General features: G+C 43.1%; 2 protein-coding genes across 6 annotated transcripts in view; one reads left to right on the forward strand and one right to left on the reverse strand.

The window, feature by feature from the left end:
- Nucleotides 1-516: 516 nt before the first annotated feature.
- Nucleotides 517-8,489, reverse strand: LOC131084083 (uncharacterized). Its single transcript, XM_058025195.1, has 4 exons — nt 8,415-8,489; nt 7,962-8,291; nt 1,330-1,492; nt 517-1,205 (listed from the first exon to the last, which is right to left on the reverse strand). Exons 1-4 carry the CDS (start codon nt 8,487-8,489, stop codon nt 1,069-1,071), a joined length of 705 nt encoding a protein of 234 aa, XP_057881178.1. The 3' UTR covers nt 517-1,068.
- A 2,007-nt stretch (nt 8,490-10,496) lies between these two features.
- Nucleotides 10,497-26,630, forward strand: part of PCDH7 (protocadherin 7) — a 265,754-nt gene continuing 249,620 nt past the window's right edge. For all 5 annotated transcript variants that reach the window (XM_058025359.1, XM_058025360.1, XM_058025361.1 and 2 more), the window contains exon 1: nt 10,497-15,355. In XM_058025359.1, the coding sequence (XP_057881342.1) occupies nt 12,173-15,355 (3,183 nt within the window). In that variant the 5' untranslated portion in view covers nt 10,497-12,172. The remainder of the gene's footprint in view (nt 15,356-26,630) is intronic.

Here is a 26,630-nt window from a genome sequence, read left to right on the forward strand (position 1 = left end):
CTCCAAACTTCTCTAAGGTATTTGATGCAAGACTCTTCATAGAATTTTGTTTATCAAGAACTTTATATATATATATAAATATACACTTTCTGTATATTCAGCTTGATAACAGCTCGCAACTGGTATTTTCACCTGTCATTTGGATTGACTGTTGACATTCTGGATGGCTCTGGTCTTGTAAGTGCCAAATCCATGTTTTCAGAGTCTTTATACCTATTTTTTTAAATCTAGATTTGTATTTTTCAACTCTTTGAAAGTTCAAAGTTCCTTCTGGTCAGGTATGGTTTCCTTTACTCTGGAATTATCTACTTATCTTCACTTTCATTGCCAATCTTCTAACATAAAGCATTCATACATTCAAAATTATGAATTTTCAGAATATAATGTAGATTATATATAGGTAATACATAAACAAGACAGAAGAAACCCCATGCAGTGGCAAAATAGGCAAATATGTTCAGAGTGTTACACCTTGTACTCTTTAATAAAGTGTCAAATATAAACCTTTAGATCTTATTCAAAAATTGCTAAGAAAGCATGGCTCCACTTCCGCAGAATGTGCAAAAAACACAAAGATAAGTAAAATTATAATTATTTACTTAGAGATACCCAAATAAGTTGTGTACATGGTTTCAGGTCCCAATAAGGATTGTGATGTTGAAATGAGCAAAGTGATCAATGCAAGGAAAGTCATAGAACAAAAATTTCCACATCTGAAATAAAATTAATTCAAAGACTACAAAATAGCATAAGCCAGTAGTCCAGATAACCTTCACTGCAGAATTCTGAAGATGTTAATGCATATATCTGAAGAGACTAGAACAATAATTTTTAGTGAAGGTATTAGTTTCAACAGGGAAAGAGAAGAGAGGAAATAATGTTTCAATAAGGCTTTTTTTTATGGGTTTAGAATGCAAAGTTTCAAAATCATTTTTGAAGCTAAGAATAAGTAATTGAACATAATCACAGAATCATTTAGGTTGGAAAAGACCTCTGAGATCATCAAGTCCAGCCTTTGACTGATCATCTCCTTTTCAGCTAGAGAATGGCTCTAAATGTCACACCCAGCTATTTCTTGAACACCTCCATGTAGGGTGGCTCCACCAGGTTCCTGGGCAGTCCATTCCAGTGTTTAACAACCCTTTCTGATGTCCAGCCTCCCTTCTGGCACAGCTCGAGTGTGTGTCCTCTTGTCCTGCTGCTGGCTGCCGGGGAGAAGAGGCTGAGCCCCACCCAGCTGAAACCTTCCTCCAGGCAGTTGTAGAGAGAAACAAGGTCCCCCCAGGTCTCCCTTTCTGCTCTCTCTCAGCCACTCCCCATAGGACTTACCCTCCAGCCCCTTCCCCAGCTCCATTGCCCCTCTCCAGAACTGCTCCAGCCCCTCAAGCTCTTTCTTGTACTGAAGATCCCAGAACTGGATGCAGTACCTGAGGTCTGGCCTCACTGGTGACACCCACGGGGGGACAATCACTTCCCTGGTCTGCTGGCCACACTATTCTTGATAAAAGAAGAACAGAAGTGTAGAGAACAGAAGTAAAAAGCAAACAGCATCCAAACATATTTGAGAGAAGGTACTACCATATATCAATATATTTAATAATTTATCTTCTATTCAAGGCATCACATATCAGGACTTCAAATCAGTTTTTGACTGATTTGAAATCTCACATATCTGGACTTCAAGACAGCTTTTGGCACAATCTGATATGAAAATAATTACTTAAGACAGAGAAGATAAAGAATTGACTGATCAGGAGAGGATGACAGGTTTTGTTAGGTGTTTGCATGATTAGATGGAAGCTTTCAAGGGGTTCTTTATGGAGTGTCTTGCCATAGAGGTTTCTGATATTTAAGTGAAAAACGAGATCATAAAACCTCAGAGCATGCGGCTGAAATTTGCAGGTAAAGCAAGTCTGAAAACCATCAAAATGATAAAGACAAACAAGAAGAATCAGATGACTTGATGACTTCTAAAATAGAAATGTGATTACATTTAATAGTACAAAGAGCAATGTAACTAGGTTTTCAGCTTTAAACTGTGAGTTTGTCAGCTGAAAACGACAGAGAAAAGAAAGGGGCAGCCAGTCTACTAAAGAAGGACTACTAGTCATCAAAACACGATGCAGCTATGAAAAATGCTAATACAGAGTATTAAACATAATATTTCTGGGTTAAATAAAGAGATGTTTAATATTGCCACGTGAGGTAGAGTAAACCTTTATGATGAAAATCATAAGCCATTTGTGTCCTCCATATTAAAAAAGGATTCACTGAAAACATCATTAAAAATGGAGTGGAGGGAGGTGAAGGGGAAGTTCGTCTGCACAATGTCAGGAAAGCAGAACTTAGATCATGAAAGGAAATTTAAAAATCTTGTATTATTTAGCAGGAAAAAAAACAACCCTAAGATGAGAGAAGTTCACTCTGTAAACACATGAATGGGTAAAAAGAGCCTGCAGATGTTTATAATGTACTGAACTTTAAGATTAGTATCAACATAAGATTTTTACAGATATATATACAAACACATATTTTAAAAATATGCTTTTTCATGCAACATGAGTTCTTGCACTAATGGAGGACAGGACTCAGTGCCCAAGAATGACAACTTATTCTGAATCATAAAGATGATCTCTGGGGTCACTGTTTTAATGTCATTTATTTTGATTCAAATGCACATAATTTTCTTCTTCACTCATCTGCTTAAGATCTGCTTGAATACTTTAAACATCATTCACTCACTAGGTGCCTAATGCAAAGCTTATTTAGTCAAAGTGCTTCCATTGACTTCTGTGTGCTTTGGATTAGGTTCTATATCCTTACCCACAGCCAGCTGCTGCAGGCTGCAGTTTTATCACAGTATTAGACTGCTTTTCTCTTTTCCCCATGATCTTAAGAGGGAGAGAAAGAGGTATACTTTGGCTTGCCCTGTCTGTTCTTTAATGTGCTTAGATTGCAGTTATTTCCTGCTGAGCCCTGAATGAGGTTTAGTTTGTTGAAGAGCAACTTTTTAATCATCTCACAGAATGAATGAACTAGAAAATATGTCAGGTTTCTATCAGAAGATGGAAAACACAGAAACTTATCAGTACCTCTCTTCCTCTAGATATATTGTAGATCATAAAAACCCACTCTGTACAGTACTTATTACTCTTATAAAGGACACTAAAAATGTAATTATGCAAAGGAGGATCACCAAGAAACTTTGCAAAACACCTAAAGCAGATGTCAAAGCATGGCTGTGTCTGCATGGCAGAAAGTGCAAGTGAGACAGCAGGAGAGCAGATGACTTCCATGTCAGGCTATGTAATCTTCCTCACAGGAAGGGTGGCTACAACCCCTTCATTCCTATTTTGGAGAGTTCAGATAGCAGTGAAAAACATTTTAGAAGAAAAGGTGATCATGTATGTAGCAGTGCTTAACAGCCAAAATATATTTGGTTACTCCTATTGGTTCTAATCTAAAAGGATCCTGGTTTAGGGTGATAGAACCAAGGCCTTCTTCAGCTTCTGGTATTTTGGCTAAATACCAAAGCTGTTCACTAGACCTGTACAATATAGACATGGATATTCAAGTTTATGTTTTAGTGTAGTTCAGGGAAAGGCACACAGAACTCTACTTCTTCGTACTTTCTCTTGCTCAGCATTAACAGTTGAGGGTGGCAGGTGAATAGCCCTTACTTTTTGTCATGAATAATTATGTCTCTGACAGGGTCAAACAGTGAATTAAGGGAAAACTTTGTCTGCTTCTCCGCTGTAGAGCTGAATAAGGCTTATAGCAACATGACCTCTAAGGATTCTAATGGTGCACTTTTCATATGAAAAGAAGTTACAAGCCTAACATTATAAAATACCTAGTAAAGTAGTTTTAAACATTTCAGAACAAAGCCAAATAGCCTGTCCAACAGGCAATCAACAGCTTGATCCCATTCTAAATTATTTTCCTTGCCACCATATTTATTTCCCTAATATAGAACAACTGTGTTCTATACCTTAGTTGTTCTGTACAACTATTACTCTTCTTTTTTCTGCCGGAGAGCTGTAATAGTTTTGAAAAAGCAGACAGAAACATTAAACCTCCCAACTAAGTGAGTATATGTGTAGATTTATAAATTTCATTTTAGGTGTAATCAATAACATATATTGGCATCAACTTACAGAAAGGAATAGAGCTGCACAGCTCCGTTATCAATATTATCAATATTCAGTTATCAATAATAGTAATTGAATTATAATATCAAAGGTTCTTCTTCAGAACTTCTCAGAGTTGCCACCTTGCGTAAGTATTTTGTCTTCTGCTCAACAGGCAGCTGGCAGTACAGTCATGAAGACATGCCAGATCTTCTGTGATCTCCTGAATTATATTAAAAATAAATTAAAACTGCACAGGATGCACTAAGAACATTAGACAAAAGATTTTATGCTCTCATAATTTTCATTCAAAAATAGAAGAAAACTTTAATTTAGAGAAAAAGTATTTGTAGCATCCTAAAAAAAACCAGTGAAAACTTACAAAATAGAACTGAAAAATCACATTAGGTCAAGAAGTCCTCAAGAGAATGTTGAGGTGAAATGATTTTACAAAGTCTGTGTACTCAGTTTGGTATATAAAGGATAGCTGACAGAAATAACTGAGAGCACATGCTTAAAAACATCTGTATTTCAATATATCTATCACAGTTTAGCATATTTTATTGCTATTCATCAAATTTCCTGACACAAGATTTTTTTTGTATGTGTAGTTTTCTGGAACACAAACCTGTTTGAAAGGCTTCAGAACGAGTTCCTTGACTCTCCAGCAATCCACCAAATAAAGCAGAAATTATTGTCACGTATTTAAAACAAATCTTGATGTGAACCCAGAATATAGTAAAATAACATAAAGAAATGCACAACTATGGTCTAATGAACCTAATCTGGAAAGAGTAATTTTTTTAAGTGGTTTGCCTGGGTGACTGCACAGGTCATTGCACTTCTTTTATCTCCTAGGGATAATTTACAAAGCACTTTGAGACCTTCAGTGTGCTCACTACTGAGAGCCACCTTGGAAACACTATATATATTTAAAAAATACCTAAATTATTTCCCAGAGTAACTATACTGTTCTCTGCTAATAACCCTACATACATACCAATTGTACACATTTAATATTTTCTGTGACAATGAACATATTTTTCTTTCTTTGGCAGTGCTACCTGGTTCTCATACATTTCATTTAAATAAAGTCCAGTTTAATTATCTCTCCTAAATGTCTCATTGTATCTCTTTATGTAGAATATGTACTAATGACTCATCATTTTCCTCTATTTTTATAGGAATTCATGAAAGCTCACCTTAATTTTCTTATCATTTTCTTTGCATTTAGAGAACATGAACAATAGTTTAATTTAAAAATAAATCTATAAAATAGTGAGGCTGGGTGCAGCACTCATTTATATCCCTGCAAATCCAGGGAAGTTAGCACTTGCATGTGAAAGAAATTTAACAAAATTATGCCCCTCCCCCTCATTAAAGTTCACATGAGTTTTTAAAGACCTTTCACTAACTTTTCTTTCTGATTTTAAGCATATTCTGTCTGTTATTTCTACATGGTTATGAGTGGTTAGATATTTTTGTCAACATCTGGGGAAAAAACCCGGTCTGTAAATGGCCTTCCATGACAAATTCTAGAAAGAAAAAGAAGGAAGGAAGGAAGGAAGGAAGGAAGGAAGGAAGGAAGGAAGGAAGGAAGGAAGGAAGGAAGGAAGGAAGGAAGGAAGGAAGGAAGGAAGGAAGGAAGGAAGGAAGGAAGGAAGGAAGGAAGGAAGGAAGGAAGGAAGGAAGGAAGGAAGGAAGGAAGGAAGGAAGGAAGGAAGGAAGGAAGGAAGGAAGGAAGGAAGGAAGGAAGGAAGGAAGGAAGGAAGGAAGGAAGGAAGGAAGGAAGGAAGGAAGGAAGGAAGGAAGGAAGGAAGGAAGGAAGGAAGGAAGGAAGGAAGGAAGGAAATCTCAATGTTAATAATTGTGATTTTTGAAGAATATATGCACACTGCAAAAATCTTAGTAAGCAGAATCACTATCTCTTTGGCTAAATATTAATTTTCATCATTCTTCATGAATGTGAGAACTCAGAAGTGCTGATGGAATCATGCCTATGCAAGAACCTTTCACTTTGAACAGACTTCTGTTTGAGTTTAAGAATGAACAATTAAAATCATGCGAGATTTAACCACTGTTATCCAGCACAGATTAATTCTGCTCTGTCAGTAACTTTTACGGCGCATAATCTAGCTCAAAATTCTCAAAGAGAGTAAAAGAGAGAGGATTTAAACAAAGTAACTGGTTTCATGCTTAGCTAGCATTCAGTTAAATAAGCACAGATGTGGGGTTTATCTGCTTAAAAGTAAATCTGTGGTTTTCTTATTTAAACTCTTGCGTTTTAACATCCATCAGAAAGGCTGCTGCTGCAATGAATAATTTAATCGCTGCTGCCTATTACATGTTACTACGCAGTGAGCATATTTGCAGAGCTGTGAAGGACCCCGGCCAAGTGTCAGCCCTCGCTGTAACTCAGCCGGCCTCCCAGCGCATCCCCTGCCAGCAGCCCGGCAGCTCCGAGGCGGCCGCAGGGCACTCGTGGTGGGCAAGGGAGGGAAGAGGTCACAGCAGGATTGCACCACATCAGCAGGGCGCTCTGGAGAGATGAAAGGTCACCGCGGGCTCCGCGCTGCCGTGGTGTCATTTCAGCTGCTTGTCCCTTGGTGGAGTTCTTGAGTTAGTTTCGCCTTTCCGTCAAATGGCTTTAACTGCTTCACGTGGGGGTTCCGTCCTTGTTTTTACCCTGCTTTTGAATTTTCTGTCGTGTTTACTGTATTTAATCTTTTCCACGTATTATTATGAATACGTTACTTTCAAGGCAATATGATTTTTTTTTCCCCTCCTGAAGCTTCTTTTTAGTTTGTGAGTGAAAATAGTAATATGCGGTGTGTATTTCTTAATGTACAGAGTGGTGTGGGTATGTAAATAATCTGTCTCTCTTTAACCAGAGACTGATTCCCACTGCAGATCCCAGAAGTAATTTTCCAGCGAGAGCCACTGACGTTCCCAAACTGTGAAAACCAAATTGTCGTGGGCTGGAAGCGCCAACTGCGGACGCGAGTCCGGCTGCCGGCGGCAGAAGCTGGGCTCAGCCAGCACATGAAGATAAAACCAGCCATTAATTACATCTGCATATTTTAACGATGACCCCTGTCTTTCCAATCAACAACTACAACAACGACAACAAAGCCCCGGTGCAGAGCATCGGCAGCTTGGGGGATGCACAGAGCCGGGGAAGCTCCCAGGCTGCTTTAGGATTTCCCCACGTACAGCAGGCTGCGATTGTCAGCAAGACGGATTCCTTCCCACACGCAAGATGCCACTTCGGTGGCCTTATCAGATGTTCCCTTTAAGGACACAAGCTCCTATTTCCCCTCTGTGTATCACCAGCATCTCGGGCTATTTTATTTATTACAGACGATTACATTTGTGATCCCTCTTCCCACTTGATCTCGCCAGATCAGGAGGACAAATGCCGTGTCGTGTCTGAGCGCGTGTGGGCGTCTGTGTGCATGGGAGCGGGGGGGCAGCCGGCACGGAGGGACTCACACTGCGCAACAGATTTGCCCGGCAGGGACGAGCCTCCCCCGCCCGGCACGGCCGCGCTCGCTCCGCCGGCACCGGGGGCCGAGGGTGCGCGGCACCGGCGCTCTGCGGGCCGCGGAGGGAGGAGGGTGCGGGTTGTTCCGCTCTCTGCCGTCTCGGAGGAGCGCGATGCGGGGGGGACACACGGGCAGCCGGGCACGTGGAGCGGGAGCAGCGCGGCCATCCACCATGCAGCGCACGTCGGGCCCATTTCCCACGCCGGCCGCCTGCCCGGGGGGAGGAGGGGAGGAGGGGAGGAGGGGAGGGAGGAAGGGAGAATGATAGGAAAGGGGGGGCCGTTACCTCTGCTCCGAAAGAGGAACCAATCCACTGTGAAGGACGCAGCACTCCCGAGCAGGAAAGACATTGCACATTCAGAGGGAGATTGCATGTGAAGACACTGCAAAAGAGAAGGAAAGGAGGGGGGCACTGGGGGGGCGCAGACCGCGTGTGAAAGGCATAGTGTGTGTAAGAGAGGCCAGCGAGGGTAGGAAAGGAAGGGGGAGCAATTGCACACGGCAAGAGAAAGAAATCACTCATTCGCTTGAAAGAGGCACTCGCAAGGAGACCGTAGTAGAAACAACGGGGAAGGAGACGCAGGCAAGAAGGCGAGCGTCCATGCCGTGCAACAGCCTGGAATCCGATTAAAGTTTATGGCGGGGAGGTTAAAAACGCTCTCATCCCGCCCCTTCCCTGGCGAATACATTAAGTTTCCTGGCTGCGTTTAAAAACACAAAGGGACGGGAACAGCGGGACCTGCGGTTCGCAGTTGTATTTCCAGCGCAGGGAGCCAGTGTAATGCAGTATGCTGGTATTCCTACGTACTGGCATGTCTGGATCTTACACTGTGAGCAAAATTTCCTCCTCGCGGAGCTCCAGAACAGCGAGGGGGAATTTTGACAAATTCAAGTTGCTTGGCAAATATAATAGGGATTTGGTACTAATCCTACTTAACCCGCTGCGAAGATGCTGCGCTCCCGAGCCCCCCTCCTCCGTCCGGGACTGCGGCGGTGAGCACTGAGCCTGCGCCGAGCTGGGCTTTCTCGCTGATGCTGCAGATAGAAAGCCGAGTGTCTCCAGCACCGGCGGGGGAGGGTGTTCGTGCTCTGGCGAGGCAGAGCGGCCGGGGCCGGTGCCAGGGCCGGAGGAGGCTCCGGAGGAGCAGCCCTGCAGCCCTCCGGAGAAGGGAGCAGTCCCTCCCTCCCGAGCGCCGACTCCATGCGGCTCGGCTCTGCCCCTCCGTGCCTCTGGACTCCTCAAGGAAAGAGGTGGCAACCTTCCCTCCCTCCTACAATCACTCACCGCCGCAAATGACAAAGACACGCTGTGACCGCTGCTTTGAGCCACCTCAACGTATCCGGCCGCTTTTCGCTTAAATATATCATCGCGATGAAAGAGACATTTCGCTACATTGGTCTGCATGCGTTTTTATTCAAAAGAGCCATGTATACCGAGGATTGCACACACAAACACACACAGAACGCGCACGTACAGAACTTGCTTTCCCACATGTGTTCACAGAGGGAGAGGGAGCAGCTGGATTCCTGCCTTCCCCTGGCTGCGCGCACGCACACAGGCGCACACACATGTACCCGCACACTAACATGTACCCGCACACATGCATGTACCCGCACACACACATGTACCCGCACACACGCGTGTACCCACACACACACACACCCGCACACACACACCCGCACACACACATGTACCCGCACACACGCGTGTACCCGCACACACACATACCCGCACACACGCGTGTACCCGCACACACCCGCACACGCTCATTCTCTCCCCTCTGGCTGCCCCGAGCTCGGCTGCCCCCGGAGTCTCCCCCTTTTCCCTCCGGGCTCCGAGCAGAGAGGACAGGTAAGGAGCCAGGCATCACCAAGGGTAGGGCGGGAGCACACAAAAGCCATACGCGATTAAATGGCTCAAAGTCAAAAGGAGACGCGAACTAGAGACGTCAGAATAAGCAAAGTTGAGCCGGAGAGCTTTACCATTAAAGTTTATTTCCCACTTACCCAGGTAGGTGACGCTACATTTTAGCAATCATCGAAGCAGCAAGTCTGTGTTCGGAAATAAATCTGTTACTTCTTACATGTGTTTCTTCTGCTAACCCTCTCGCTCCCTTCCTGATCATATTCTCCGAGGGGTTTTTTTGTTGGTGGTGTTTTGTTGTTTTTTTTTTTTTCTCCCAGGATACCCACAAACATGCTGAAAATACACATTCAAAACATGGTGATAGGAAGAACACAATCACAAAGACCGGGAGGCTGAAACAGCACTGGGAAACAGGACGAAAGTCTGAGATCTAAGGCAGTCCCCCTTCCTCCCTGGAGTTTTATGCAGTTACAGTGACTGCAGCTATTTCACAAAAGCACCGACACGACAGGGGAAGGTGGGAATCTGCGAAACGAGTTTCCTTACCAGCTTGATTCCGCAAAATGCAGAATAGAAGAAAAGAAAGGCGAACAAACATTTGCTTTAAAAAATCGTTGCTCGATTCACAGTCTACAGCGGACGTGGGGAGGGAAAGGGTAGGAGAAAATCACTACAGATCACGGGTTTGAGAAAGCCACAGAAGCAACACTCGGGCGTGGAATGAGGATCGGTTTTGAGGACAGAACTGGTGTTTTGTGATGAGCAGCTATCCCACTTGCAGCACTAGCAGCAGAGACAGAGGGTAAGACTGAGCTTTCTGGAGTGCAGCGCTTGACTCGTCCTCCCTCCTCCTCCCTCCCTCCCTCCCTCCCTCCCGCCCTCCCTCTCTCTCTCGCTCTCTCTCTCTCTCTCTCTGCTCTCCCTCTTTCTCTCTCTCCCTCTCTTTCTGTGTGTATGTAGCGCAGGCGGCTCTGCTGCTGCAGCGTCAGGGAAGAGCTACCGAGAGAGGCTTCAGCAGCTCCCTCCACTTTGGGCAAACTTGCCGGTTTACCGCTTCTTCTTCTTCTTCTTCTTCTTCTTTTTTTTCTTTTTTTTTTTCTTTTTTTTTTTTTCCTTACGAGTGGGAAGCTTCTCAATTGCCATTCAACATTTTAAAGCACAAGCCGCTCTGCCGTGAAAGCGTCTGATCCACACTTCTCTGAAAGACACAGGAGGGAATACACAATTGCAGATTTCACCCACTGTGGCGGTGCAGATCACAGGAAACAACTGACTGATACAATTTTATTTGCAAATAGAACTCTGTTTTTTTTTTTTTTTTTTAATCGCGTCGCGGCTCTTTTCCCCTCCCCTTTGCCATTCCGCTTTATATGGATGTAATTCAGAATCTGTGTTAATTCACATGGGGGATCCAGTTACATCTTGTTCCGCTCCGGGTATAATTACGAGAGACCAATAATCGCCTTTGGACACATAGTTTTGTTGCTAACCTTTGAACTGAAAGGATCAAGTTCAGATCTGGTTACCTGCATTGGGACGGGAAGGAAGAGGAGAGAGGGAGAGAGAGAGAGAGAGAGAGAGAGAGAGAGAGAGAGACTGCAATCTCATTTGTGAATCGCTCTCAGTGCTGCAGATCCAGATTGCTTTAACACATGCAGTGCAAATGCAGGTAAGGCACACACACAAACTGCGGATGCAAAAACAAACTTGGGACTGTTGTGTGTCTATGTTCTTATCTCCAGCCTTGCAAATTCTGGGCAAACGGCTTCTGCAGTTTCTGTATCGTTGCTTTGTGACTAATGACCTTGCGCAGAGTTGTTAAAAAAAAAATCCGCTCCGGAGAAAGAGCTGAACATTTTAAGCGATCTCTGAAGATGGATTTGGGTGCTTTTCTGCCAACCAAAGGGGATATTCTGTGGACTGCACTGTAATACTCGGGGTTCTCCTATCAGCTGTGCAGCGACCGACATTATTGGGATTTTTTTTTTACTTTTTTTTTTTTTTTTTTTTTTTTTTTTAAGAACTGCCCATTGCTAAGAGGATTTGGAGTTTTCCCGGACCCAAGCCCTTTGAATAAAGCAAATCACAATTTTTTTTTCCCCTGTGTGTGCAGAGAGGGGGAAGAATAAAGCTATTGCCTTGGTCGTAAACGGCTGAGAGGGAGAGAGAGAGAGAGAAAGAGAGAGAGAGAGAAAAGAGAGAGAGTGTGTGAATTGTAGTTAACTCTAGTGTTGAAGACGACGACCTGGGGGGCTTCGAATCGTACAGTACTGCTCCTGCTTTTATTGCAAACCTTGCAAAGTGATTACAGTAAAATCAGAGAGGAGGAGGAGAAGGGGGAGGAGGAGGAAAATCCCATCCTATCTACTGAGATGAATCTTTAAAAAGCAAAATCCACTGTCCCGTGAACTGTAAGTATATCGGAACTGGAAGGCAGGGAGAGCAGCAGAGGAGCCAGCAGCAGGGTTTTGACCACCAATTGCACCAGTCATGAGACAATAAGTTTCCAGAAATAGAAGGATTTTATAACTGATCACCTGGACTCTCAGCCGCACTGTTGGCTTATCAGGGGAGTTTATTGGGGGGCAGGTGGGAGTGAGAGGAGGGCGGGGGGGTTCGGTACGAGGAAGATGAGGAAGATGCGGACCCTCCTTCGCTTTGTGCATTGCTGCTGCTGCTGCTTCTTGCTCCTCCTGCCTCCGCCGCTCCGGGTCAGCCTCGCAGCGGCTAAGCAGCTCCTGAAGTACCGGCTGGCCGAGGAGGGACCCGCCGACATCCGCATCGGCAACGTGGCTGCCGACCTGGGCATCGTGACGGGCTCCGGAGAGGTGACATTCAGCCTGGAGTCGGGCTCCGACTATCTCAAGATCGATAACATGACCGGGGAGCTGAGCACCACAGAGCGGCGCATCGACCGCGAAAAGCTGCCGCAGTGCCAGATGATCTTCGACGAGAACGAGTGCTTCTTGGACTTCGAGGTGTCGGTCATCGGCCCCTCGCAGAGCTGGGTGGACCTCTTCGAGGGCCGGGTCATCATCCTGGACATCAACGACAACACCCCCACCTTCCCTTCCCCCGTCCTCACGCTCACCGTGGAGGAGAACCGGCCCGTGGGGACGCTCTACCTGCTCCCCACCGCCACCGACAGGGACTTCGGCCGCAACGGCATCGAGCGCTACGAGCTGCTGCAGGAGCCCGGCGGGGACGGCGGCCGGCGCGGCGGCGGCGGCGGCGGCGGGGGCGGCTCGGCCGCGGCGGCCCCCGAGAGCGCCCCCTTCGCCGGCGGCAGCAAGCGGCGGCAGGAGGCGGAGGCGGCGGCCCGCAGCAGCGTCTTCGAGCTGCAGGTGGCCGACACCCTGGACGGGGAGAAGCAGCCGCAGCTGATCGTCAAGGGGGCGCTGGACCGGGAGCAGCGCGACTCCTACGAGCTCAGCCTCCGCGTGCGGGACGGCGGCGACCCGGCGCGGTCCTCGCAGGCCATCCTGAGGGTGCTCATCACCGACGTGAACGACAACAGCCCACGCTTCGAGAAGAGCGTCTACGAGGCTGACCTGGCGGAGAACAGCAGCCCCGGGACCCCCATCCTGCAGCTGCGAGCCACCGACCTGGACGTGGGGGTGAACGGGCAGATCGAGTATGTCTTCGGGGCGGCCACCGAGTCCGTCCGGCGCCTGCTGCGGCTGGACGAGACCTCGGGCTGGCTCAGCGTCTTGCACCGCATCGACCGGGAGGAGGTGAACCAGCTTCGCTTCACTGTCATGGCCCGAGACCGGGGCCAGCCCCCCAAGACAGACAAGGCCACTGTCGTGCTGAACATCCGGGATGAAAATGACAACGTGCCCACCATCGACATCCGGAAAATCGGGCGCATCCCGCTCCGGGACGGGGTGGCAAGTGTGGCCGAGGACGTGCTGGTGGACACCCCCATTGCCTTGGTGCAGGTGTCAGACAGGGACCAAGGTGAAAATGGTGTGGTGACCTGCACCGTGGTGGGCGATGTGCCCTTCCAGCTCAAACCGGCCAGTGAGGGAGAAGGGGAGCCGCAGAATAAGCGCAAGTATTTCCTCCACACCTCGGCCCCTCTGGATTATGAAGCTGTCCGTGACTACAACGTGGTGATTGTGGCTGTGGACTCAGGAAGCCCCAGCTTGTCCAGCAACAACTCCTTGCTCGTGCGGGTGGGGGACACTAATGACAACCCTCCCATGTTCAGCCAGGCTGTGCTGGAGGTCTCCTTCCCAGAGAACAACTTGCCTGGTGAGAGGGTGGCCACAGTGGTTGCCACAGATGCGGACAGTGGCAAGAATGCCGAGATCACCTATTCCTTGGAGGCCTCACCCCTCTCCTCAGAGGCACCGGGCAGCATCTTCAGCATTGACCCTGACTCTGGGGATGTGTCGGTGCAGGCAGTGCTGGACCGTGAGCAACGGGACACCTATGAATTTCAGGTGACAGCCCGGGACAAGGGGGTGCCATCGCTGCAGGGCTCCACCACAGTGGTGGTGCGGGTGTCGGACCGCAATGACAACGAGCCACGCTTCATGCAGGATGTGTTCACCTTCTATGTGAAAGAAAACCTGCAGCCCAACAGCCCCGTGGGCATGGTGACTGTGATGGACTTTGACAAGGGCCGCAATGCTGAGCTCAGCCTCTCCATTCAGCCTGGAGACCACGAACAGGCAGCTGGAATCTTCTCCATCGAGAATGACACTGGGACCATTTTCTCCACTGTCTCTTTTGACCGCGAGCAGCAGACCAGCTACACCTTTAAGGTGAAGGCAGTGGACGGGGGAGAGCCACCACGGTCTGCCACAGCCACCGTGTCTCTCTTTGTGATGGATGAGAACGACAATGCACCCACTGTCACCTTCCCCAGCAACAGCTCCTACACGGTGCTGCCACCCTCCAGCAACATGCGCACCGTGGTGGCCACAGTGGTCGCCACTGATGCTGACACAGGTCTCAACGCTGACCTCAACTACAGCATTGTTGGGGGCAACCCCTTCAAACTCTTTGAAATAGACCCGGCCAGTGGTGTGGTGTCACTGGTGGGCAAGTTGGCCCCCAAGCACTATGGCCTGCACCGCCTGGTTGTGCAGGTGAATGACAGTGGGCAGCCCCCCCAGTCCACCACTGCCCTGCTCCATGTCTTTGTCAACGAGAGCCTGTCCAACGCCACCGTGGTGGAGAGCCAGGTGGCTCGCAGCCTTCACACCCCACTGGCCCAGGACATTGCTGGCGATCCCAGCTACGAGCTGAGCAAGCAGAGGCTTAGCATAGTCATTGGCGTGGTGGCTGGCATCATGACCGTCATCCTTCTAATCCTCGTGGTGGTCATGGCCCGCTACTGCCGATCCAAGGGCAAGCATGGCTACGAGGCCGGCAAGAAGGACCATGAGGATTTCTTCACCCCCCAGCAGCATGACAAGGCCAAGAAGCCCAAGAAGGACAAGAAAGGCAAGAAGGGCAAGCAGCCCCTCTACAGCAGCATTGTTACTGTCGAGGCTTCCAAGCCCAATGGGCAGCGCTACGACAGCGTGAACGAGAAGCTCTCGGACAGCCCTGGCATGGGCCGATATCGCTCGGTCAATGGTGGCCCAGGCAGCCCTGACCTGGCCAGGCACTACAAGTCGAGCTCACCGCTGCCCACGGTCCAGCTGCACCCGCAGTCCCCCACTGCTGGCAAAAAGCACCAGGCCGTGCAGGACCTGCCCCCAGCAAACACCTTCGTGGGCGCTGGCGACAACATCTCCATCGGCTCGGACCATTGCTCCGAGTACAGCTGCCAGGCCAGCAGCAAGTACAGCAAGCAGGTAAGAGCGCTGCACCCCGCGGGCCCCAGCGCGCAGACACAGGCACACAGAGCGGGCGAGGAGCCGGGATGCGCGTTCCCCTCGCCTCCTGCCCTGGCACACACACACAGAGCGGGCGAGGAGCCGGGATGCGAGTTCCCTGCCTCCTGCCCTGGCACACGCACACAGAGCGGGCGAGGAGCCGGGATGCGCGTTCCCCTCGCCTCCTGCCCTGGCACACGCACACAGAGCGGGCGAGGAGCCGGGATGCGCGTTCCCCTCGCCTCCCGCCCTGGCACAGGCACACAGAGCGGGTGAGGAGCCGGGATGCGCGTTCCCCGCCTCCCGCCCTGGCACAGACACACAACCCCGTCCAGCTTCAGTGACCCGTTCAGTCTGGTGCCCCCGCCCCCCTCCCTCCAGGCAGGCAGTCAGGTGCCCAGACCAACACACAGCACGAAGGAAGGACAGTCAGACATCTTTATTGCTATTACTATAATTTTTATCATTGCCTCCGCTCATCACATCCGGCAGCCAGCCAGCCCGTCCGGGCAGGGGCAGGGGCCGCGGGGGCCGGGCTCTGTCGCCAGTCCCGACAGCGAAGTGTCAGGCAGCCTGAGATGCCTTTATCAGCCGCGAGCCCGGAGGCCAAACCCGGCGGTTTTGGGGGGTCGAGGGGAGATCAGGACCCCGCAGCAGGCGGAGCCACCATCCCCCTCCCGTTGCCCGCCTCCATCAGCCCGTCCCGGCGCTCCCCCACCGGGATGCTGTCCCGGCCCTAGGGACGTGTCGGCTCCGGCTGAGGAGGAAAGTTTCGCCTCGGCAGCCAGTTGTTTCGGGGAAAGGGGGGTGCTGCCCGCCTGACGCTTCCTAAAGCTGTGGGTGAGAGTGGATTTGCAGCCGCAGCGCTGAAGCGTTAATGGCTGTAATTACCGGGTCTTTCATTAGGACCAAAAGGCTTAAATAATCTACACAGCCTATCTGCGCTCTAATTTACACCACAGAGATTTGCACTCATTGCAGCAGTTGCTCTGAATACACATAAGCGTTAGTTTAGAATCGCACCTAAGTATGTTATGTTCTCATTGCTTTTTTTTTTTTTTTTTTTTTTTTTTTTTTTTTTTTATGCCCCTCTTGCCTATCTCGTGAAATTTCATTCACGCTGAGAGGCCCTAATTTGCTCGCCCAGCGGCTGCATAGCTCTGTTTGTAGTGGTGAGACCTCTCGGAGCGAGATGTGCCTGCAGGGGTGTCTCTGGTCTCGGCTGTGTTGCCCGGGCTCGGTTCAGTGAAGCTCTGACAGCCCAAAACTGGCGATGGTAGGGACAGTCTTTACAGTCCTGGAAATAAGATGGGGATAGCACAGAGGGGAATCAAGCTCCCAAGTGAAGGCTTCAGTTTATAAGGCTCTTATGTACCCTGAACAGAGGTCCCTGTTTTTTGGGGGAGTACTTTTTGGGTGATAGTATGTATAAAATGACATCCTGAACGCTTCCTCAACTGCAATGCACATTACAACAGGAAGCCAGAGGCAAATGAATGCTGATTCATGTAACTACACATCTAAGTCTGGAACAGGGGAATTCTGACTAGATTCACAAAAATGCTTTCTTTTCCACTTATTAACATGCAAATATGGTACACGATGACATTTTGTTATACTTTGAAATGTTTGCGAGTTTACTAAAACTGAGGTTTTACAAGTGTTGCCAGTATTTGCATTCTGCTCAGAAATACTTAAGGTGTAGTAGCATAAAACTAATTGTGTAGGCCACCCCGTCCAGTCTTTCAGGTCACCGAAACAGTGTGATTGTAATATCCACCAGTGCCTTTGTATATGTGGCTATACAAGCCATACAGACTTATAGAACGTTTGACACAGTAGTTTCTGTGTGACACATTTCATTAATGCTGTCCTAGAGAGTACATCACAATTTCAGTTTGAGAATAGTCTATATAAAATACAAATTACTAAATTATTTGTCTTTCATCTCCTAAAGCTTATTAAGCACAGAGTAGATTATGCCATTTTAGCAAACACTGGAAGAAAAGTAGCAGTGGAATATATGCTAATCACCTATCACTTCTTTATTGATACTTCATCTAAACACATGGGTTATAATCTGCTAAAGTGTAGTTTAATTTCAGTGTAAAAGAATGATTTGCACTCTAAGAGTAGAAAAGGTAAAGGAATACTCATTACAAATTTCTGTTTTTCTTGATAAAAAACCCCTCAAACTTGTTTAAGATTATAATACAGTAATATATTTTGAATTACTTAATATATTCCAAGGATTTCTTTTGATACAAAATACATGAGAAAACTTAGTAGAAGAAAATGGCTTTATTGCACTTTTACAAAGTAGTGCATCTTGAATTGCTCCATTACTTGTTTGCTGCAAAGCAGTTTCTCAGTGTTGATAGTTCTCTTGTGTTAAATATTTAGCCTGTAAGGAATGTTCACTTATTCAAGTAGTTTATAGCCAGTATTATAATGTCTTATCTATTTATTTTTAAATATGTAGAGAGTATTTTCACACTTGCAAAGCATGCAAATAAATTGGAAATTGTCCAAGAAAGCAGTAAAGGTAGTGTTAAATAACAGACTTTATGGGAGAATCTATCAGTCACAAACCCTCTGTTTCCACTTTCCTATGTGTACTTGCCAGATTGTTGCTGAGTGACATTTATATACTTTTGCTCATTTTACATAGTACTGAGGACATTAAGACATAAACAGTAAATAAAATGTACATTTTTCACATCTCAAGCATTGACAGTGCAGTATTTCTCAGTTTAGCAGGCAAAACACCTGAGGATTTTTAACACCCAAACCACGTGAGCTCTTGTTCAGCACAATTGTTTAGAGAGAAATGAGAAGCAGATGCAGATAAAGGGTTCTGATGGGGTGTATATCAGATTGTTTCATAGTTCTTCTGGAACAGAACCAGTAGCATAATGGTATGACTATGGTAGGGACACTACTTTGAAATCTCTAAGACTGCCTTCATTTACTCATTGCCAGTTCCCTTTGTTCTAAGGAGACATTAGATAGTGTATAAAATTTTAGAACAAATAAGTGGACACAGCAGAACATACCTGCTCTAAGTTACTGGAGATGAGAGAGATGCTAATTTCCCATTAGTGTAATTAGAATTGGTAACTGATACTTTCCTATAGCCACAATACAGCAGTCAGGAATAAAGTCTTTACTTACATGACCGACTCCTGAACCCCAGGGGACACAGGTTGTTTTCATTCCCATGATTTGATACTTAATTTTAAAGGTGTTGAATTGAATTCTTATATGAGTTTCAAAATGCATCATGTTTGATACAGGACTTTATAAAAGAACTTAATTGGAGAAAACTGCAAACAATTTGTAACTCTCCTTCTGATACCATGTCTTTTCTATAAAGTTTAAAACAAAATTCTGTATTCAGTAGACTTCTGACATTTCACACTCACTATTTGTAGGAGATCTTTAACAAGTTTAACTCTTATCCTTGTCTTACTTAGCATGGTATTACTCTGAAATATTCTTTTAGCCTCTCACTTATCAATTCTCTCCTTTTCAGTAAAGCACTACAAATGTTTTAAACACTCAACATTCCACAGGTCTTAATCACTTGCCAAAAGTTAAAGCTGTACTGAAGTGTTTTACTGAATGGGGATGAATTTGAATGTTTTTCTGGATCACGGATTTAAAATTTGAAACCTCCAGGTGCTGCGCATTGCCTGTGAGGAGCCTGGATACTGGGATTTCCTGCAAAGACAGCCAAAGATAATGAAAGCTCAGTGCCTAAGGGGAATAACTGAACAGCTTGGAGAGCTACATACGTAATCATAGGTCTCATAATGAATTTTAATTGTAAATATTTGTTTATTTTCTCATTTAGTTACAGGTATATTTTTGTAATATGTACTTCACCTCTTTGTCTCACAGTGCAAAATAGTGTTATTTCAGTTTTATTTCAGTGAAAATTTTGATTGTGAATCTACATGTTACTAATCACTCTTTGAAGAACAGGCCTTTTAAACTCTTTATATGTTTATGTTTCTTGGCCATCATCTTGGTTTCTTTTTTATTTGCTTTACTAAGAAATGATTATTGGCTCTTTAAAACACTTCAGTTATATTGCTGAGGGTTTTTTTCTTCTTATATTTTTAAGAGATATTGATCACTATGAGAGGAACTTAAAGAAACAGTAAAGGAATTCCTGCACAGAATTATTTCTGTACTTCAGATATTGGTTTCTTAGCCTCTGTAATTCTTTGTGAAAAATCCCAATGCCTTTTCTCATTGAAAATGTACTGTTTCATGAAGAAAAATGTTTATCAAACCAGTGTGCTGACACTCTAATCAAAATTATATGCATTTTCTGTAAAGTCTTACTTTCCTGAAAGTGAAATACATAGAAATTATTTTCTGGGAAAAAAAATCCTTGTTCAGTAGCCAGTTAATTCACTTAATAAAATTTCAAACATTAATCAGTCTGCTGCAATATTGCAGTAGCATTTTGACTAGTTGGTTATCATGTATGTCAATCTATAAATAAAATGGATCAATTTCCCCATAAACATGCACATATACCCAGCAGCCCTAATAGGACCCCAAATTCATCCATTAAGGAGGCAATCAGTTTGACCACACAGGAGGGCATCATCTTTCCTCTTGTTTATGTACAGACACACACACACACACACACATAGAGGCTTATCTCAAAGGCTATTTTTTATATTCCCAAACACCTCTAAAGAATAATTTTTTTCCCAACTTTAAGCTAAGCAGATACACTACAGTATAATAATAATAAAAATAATGTTATTGTGGTGCTAACTGCCATGTCAAAAAAAAAAAAAAAAGACATTTTTATTGAGTAGAAACATTTACATTGGTGACTTTTTTCATACATTTAACTTTCATACTCTTTTGTGAAAAACGTACAGAAGTATTTTCAATTTTCTGTTCTCGTTTTGCATTATGTTAAATATTTTACAATTAGTTTTTAAAAGTGACCCACATTTCACCTTCAGTAGCAAATTATGATGAGAGAGGGGCTAATTAAACATGAAATGGATGTATCATTGATGCTTTAATTATCTTTATTTAACAGAAAGTGTTCCACTGATAAGTGCAGCTTTTATTTTTTTCCTCTCCAGTAAAATCATCTTGTACAGTGCACAAATGACTAAGTTACCACTGAATCATTCTGCACTCCCAGGAGATGTACAGAGCCAAAAGGGACAGGATCTGAGTAAAGGAGGATACATGCTCTGAATAAGTAAAGAACTGTACTATTATAGGCAAAGGGTAGCAAGAAACATCTTTAAAAGGATAGAATCTGATTTATCAACTCAGACAGCTCTCTGGCATTATACATGGAGGACTTGGGTTATAACCATGGTTAGGAGCTTTACTATTGCTGTCAGTCTTTATGTTTCTGGGTGTGTTTCCTCCTCTTTCTCTCTCTCTCCTTTTTTTTTTTTTTTTTTTTTTTTAAGTTTTTGTTTAGTTATCTGTTTTTCTAGTATTTGGGATAGTTGCTAGTTTGACCATCAGTACAGCTTTGTTTCATCTCTACAGCTTCAGACTCATTTTCCTTTAAGTATTTTCTTTCAAAACTTTGAGGAGGTTTATGTACTTAGTAATATGCTAGGCTGCTTTGACATATAAAACTAATCAATTTGGTTTTGCATTAAAATATAAAAGAAAATCAACAAACTTCAGAGGTAGTTAGCATTATAAGTCAACTAAATCCTTGACAAGCACTCTGAACTCTTCACTATAATTGCAAAACATTTTAGTACTTAATTACTAATCTTAACAAGATTAACATAATTTTGACTATATATATATAGGGAACATTGATAGAAGCATATGAGCAATCCAGTACAGTATTTAACAGGAAGATTTTTCTAAGCAGGTCTGCTTCCAACAGACATTTAGAAGCTGTTAAAGCTGCAAAATAGACTTTTTTCAGTCTTAGGCCATATTATGTGAAATATGTTCCATGTAATTTGTGTTTTACATTTCTCCATTAAAAATAATTACCTTTTTAGATGCTTTTATTTCAGCATGTGTTGAGAATATGGTATTTTTCTATTTTTCTTCCTTGATATTTCTTTCCTGGAAGAGTAAATTTGTTTTCTGTTATCAGATTTTAGACTTTTGTAGCATATACATTCATTTTAATCAATAATTGAAATGACAAAAATAGAACAACAGCTACAATCAAGGACCAAAAAATCTTTTAAATTATTGTTATTTTTTGTATATAGATTTGTATTATTTTAATTTTTAATTAAGTTTATAAAAGAAAATTGTGGCATGCATAAAGGTATATTTCAAGCTAGGACTAATTTACTCTTTTTCATATATTTCAGGAAATAGACTTCTCAAGGTCACTTGTATTTTGTTGTTGTGGATGACAAAATATCAGTAATGCTGTAGTAACTAGGATTAGTGGGGCTTCTACTAATGGCTGGCAAGAATCAGAATGGAATAAAACCAGCATAATCCATAGGAGATTTCAAACTTTTAAATTTCTTATTTTAGTGCAATTTCCTCTAAAAATATTTAACTGAGAGCGGGTCATGAACACACAAGTAAAAATCTCAAAATGTGATTACACTGAAGTGTGAGTTAGTCAATTCCCGAATTATGTCAGTGATACACACTGAAGTTGTCCAACTCTGTGGAGATGTGCTTAGCATGAGTCATTTGCTCACTCTTATGTGGCCATTTTCACTGACAAGAGATCTAAAATTAAAATTAAGAACAACTTTTGAAGGTATTAAGAACCCAAGGGATTAGTTGTATATATAGCGCATACAAGCAGTGTGGAGGAACCTTTTATTATTACTTTTTGTGAAAGGAGAATATAGAAAACCTTCGGCGTAAATTTTGGGTTTAGAAGTTTGAACAAAAACAATGTTCTGGCCCCATCTAAAACTGTAAGGTAGGTAAAAGTGATGTAACTTTTTTATTGTTTATACTAGTAAAAAAAAAATCTTCTAATTTAGGCAAAAAGCTGTTTTGAAATCATTTGTTTTTAAAATGGTGCAGCCTTGCCCCAAAAGATCAGTTTTACTCAGAGTGGATCATAAACAGCACAAATGTTAGAAGTTGAAGAAAACCATTATCTTTGTCTTTCAAAACCTAATTCACCTTATTAACTACTAATAAGAGTGAGTATACTTTTTAAAGGCAAACATTTTTCCATCAAACGAGATTTTGCTAAAGATTTAATGTGCTAGTATCTGAGTTTGTAACTGAATGAAATGCATGTGTCCTAGCAAGAAGCATTCTTGCAGTATTAGGAAGCAATAAAATTGGTATTTGTCACTGTTTGATAAAAGGTCTTTTATAATCTACAGATAATTATGGATAATGTAAAGTTAGTTTTTTAAGGCTAGGTACAGAAGGTAGGTATTAGCTGATGCTGAAAATTGCTCATAGATACAACCAGAATACAGAAATACTGATTCCACCTGCCAAAACTTCAGAGACAATATTATCTTGCAATCATGTGTACACAAATTCCTTTATGGTACCCCTTTTAAGTTAAAAAAAAAAAAATTGCCACCTGACAGCATAAAAATTCCTGAATTTTGAATGATTGTGTGATTATTGTGAAGAATCTGCCATAAACTCCATTCAAATTAGAGTCTTGACTGGTGGTGTGGTCAACAAATGTATTGTGTGTTATGTGTTATGTGTTGTAGCGCTTCTAAAAGAGAAATGGGAGGGGGTGCTGTGATTTATTCTGTCTATCCATGTATAAATATCAAGGTCTCTTCAGCCCCTGAGCAGTGTGAAATATGAGAAGTAGCCCCTGGTTCCTTTGGATACCAAATCTTGAGTCAGAATTACTTTAACACAGAGACTTATCCTTGGGTAAAAGAAAAGATCCTTCATCAGGACAATGCATTTAAAGGGATTCACTCTGGGGTAGAATTATGTTTCTGACTTCAGTGTTGTGCTGGAAAATGAGCTAAAGGAAGTTATGGAGACTGTCATGGCATTCTGGTCATGGTTCAGCTATCTGAGGGTGAGCATCCTGATGTCAGCTTAGGTAGCTGAAAGTTCCTGTGCTGTCTGCACAGAGCTGCACACACAGGGTGCATGATGCAAGACCTGGGTGCCTTCTGTGACTCTTCTGTAGCTGCAGCTCAAGGCCAAACAAAAACCCCCAATCACTAAATCATTTGCTTTACTTAAAGAAACAATATTTGAAATAAAATTAAGCACTCTGCGCATGTGGTGCACTTTGGCAGGGCTGAAAATTATTTTTCCTGTGAGAACTTCAGCACAGTTTTCAAATGTGTGTGCCATACACTTGCCAATTAATAGAACAGAATCTGCATGTAATCATGCAGACACCTGATTACATACAAGCAATAAACTGAATTTTCATTCATTGTCAGACCTCTGAGGTTGATGTTTGTCTCAGGTGAAACTGCAGATAATGCCTCTAAAGTCAATCAAATTTAGCTAGTATTAACAGCAGTAAATTGTGTCAGGTGTTGTAATATTCAGAAAATGCTTCATATTAGAATAAAAATACAGATAGAGAACACCAATTTATCAGTTTGGATGTTAATCCCCTGCATTTAAGTTATCAGCATGCATATAAGTATCATTTGCAAATTAACAGAGTAGGTTTCCATCATGTATTAAAATCTAAAGCTATCTTTCTGAAAGGGTCTGGAAATGATGTGGCTTTAATGACACTTCAAAAAAGTAAGATTTTAGTATCGAATACATTCTTGCTTAAACTAATGATACAGCAAGAATACATATGTCAAGCTACCTTTATTGGTCCACAGACAGGTCATGGTGTAGGTTCATGGAGCTGTGTGTTACCTCTTGTAGGCATATTTACAAGAAAGGCTTGGCCTAAAACTATCCTATCAACTTTAAAATGCAAAACATTACTTTAGATGAAATCTGGCCATTTTCTTAGGAAAATTTGCTTGGTTTATTGCAAGTTCCATTTAAAACACTGTATTGTACAAGGGAAAATACTTCTGTAGTTTGCAGTCCTTGTAAAGGTGAAAGACAAGAGTGGAAATACAGATAATAAACCAAAACAAAAACAAAGAAAACAAAAGCATTAGTTCATCTGCTCCTAAGATTTTCACTGTGATATTTTAAGTCCCTAATTTACACTTTTGCTTTTCACAACTTTTACAGTCTTGGTAGTTTTAACATACATCTGATCTCATCATGTCACACCTGCTTTAAGTGGGGTTACATTGCCTTAAAATTTGAGTAATTAAATAGTTAATCAGTTTCCTTATCTCCATGCATGTATTCCAAATTGGTTATAATGACATAACATGTGCCTTGTGTGATAGTGAGAGAGGATATCTATCATTCTGCTGGATTAGAAAAGTGCTGTTTTCAGTGAGCATGTAATTATATTCCAATTGCAGTACAAGTTTACAGAAGGACAATAATTGATTTACTTGAAAGAGAAATATTTGTTGAATTTTCAAGTAATGTTGTGAGTTTTTATATGGAGGGAATAATTGCACTGAAAACTAGAAATATCTACTTAACAGGGCACTACATGCTCAGCCCAGATCTTGTGTAAGATCTGTCACACTTTAATGAATTTAGAAAATTCACTCACACGACTCCTCTGACTATATGCTAAATCTTTTACTTTTCTTTCTGTAATATAAGGAACTAAATTTTAATTGTATACAGAAAAATTCCATTAAATTGAATTTTATTTTAATGGAATTTTTCTGAATATGAGTAAAATTCAGCCATTTTTAGAGCGGGTGTCAATTCTGATGAGTAAAACTGACAGCAGGGTGAAACAGAGCAGAACCTGCTTTCGTAGAGTCTTTAAAATAGGAGTGATTTCCCAAGGAATTGCAACACAAAGTCTGGGTCCCGTATTTTGCTCAATTTGTTACCAGATGCATATGAAAGAGAAGAGTATAGCTTACCTGAGCTAACTGCAGTGCAGATGTGATTAGTGCTTCACAGCCTGACAGAATTGCCACCCAGGCCACAGCAAGGGTTTTGCAGCATATGGGTTTGTGCAGTGGGCGGGTTCACCCAATGGGTTCAGTAAGTGGCAGACCCTTGAGCAGACAGGAATTCACTAGGGCTTGGTGCACCACACTAACTCATTCTCTTTAAATTCACCAGGTCCACAGGTAGAAATGATAGGTATACTACTAAAACACTTGCTGCTTGGGGTGTTTTTCAGTGCTTTTGTACAAGAATTAAAAAAAAAAAAATACACAAGACAGCTTTAGTTTAGAAGTAAAGGAAACTTGTGCAAGTGTTTACAAAATGGTTCTTCATTTGCCATCCGGTATTTTACAGAGATCACTGCATGCTTATATAATTTCTCCTTTTTCGTGCATGATTGGGTCTTTAAATAATTATTTGTAGTGTTGCTGGTATTCTGGATCTTTCTGTTTGTTCTTTAATGCAGATGAGTAACAGTGTGAAATCCCTCTGTCCGGCATAAATTAAGAATATTTTGTTTTCATTATATTGCAAAATGTTTTATCAGTTGTGGTCTCATATTCAAGGAGACTGGCCGATGCTTTATTCAGTTGGCCCTTTAGAAGCTGATGAATGAATTGAAAATTTATCTTGGGCTTTCTGATACTGCATATTAGTGCACCTTTCTAGGAACCTCGAATACTAAATTTATGCATTTTTTCTATACTAGTTCTTAATTAAATATATGAAGGGACTGAACTCTTTAAATTATATGGTAAACTTCCTGGAGAATGAATGTTACAGAAATATGAAAGGGCTGGCTAAAGCATCACTCTACCAAATATTTCTAAAGGGCTTTATATATTTATGAGACTTCATAATCTACTATTGATGCAAATTACTAAGGATAAAAGAAAATCCATCTGTTATCAAAGAAAAAATAAATTAAATAAGTCCAAGGATTTGAAAGACTTAGCACTAAGGACTAAGTATTCATACTTTATGATGGATTTATAGTAATTGACAGTAGAAAAGACTTCCTTTTAGCATTTACAATGTGGGTTATTTTTCTTTAAACTAAAGAAAATGACTTTGCCATAAAAGCTTCTCATGTAACATATCCTGTCTCATTTCATAATTTCCTATCCTTCACTGAAATGTCTCAATTAAAATACAGCCTACACCATTTCATGTTGTGTTGGGCATTACTAGCTTTATTATTACCCTTACATTTAATCAAATGGTCAGTAGCTAAATAAATAGCATTTCATCAAGACCTGTTGGTTTTCAATCAGCTAGGAAACAGATTACAGGCCTGAGC

Source organism: Melospiza georgiana, chromosome 5 (assembly GCF_028018845.1).
Source record: "Melospiza georgiana isolate bMelGeo1 chromosome 5, bMelGeo1.pri, whole genome shotgun sequence".
Taxonomy (NCBI): domain Eukaryota; kingdom Metazoa; phylum Chordata; class Aves; order Passeriformes; family Passerellidae; genus Melospiza; species Melospiza georgiana.

Bases quoted from the DNA above. Each gene is read 5' to 3' on its own strand.
- LOC131084083 (XM_058025195.1), bottom strand. From the start codon at position 8,489: ATGCCAGTACGTAGGAATACCAGCATACTGCATTACACTGGCTCCCTG. The intron at 8,292-8,414 runs GTCCCGCTGTTC...ATCGGATTCCAG, and splicing joins AATACAACTGCGAACCGCAG to GCTGTTGCACGGCATGGACG. The intron at 1,493-7,961 runs GTAACGGCCCCC...TATCAAGAATAG, and splicing joins GTTCCTCTTTCGGAGCAGAG to TGTGGCCAGCAGACCAGGGA.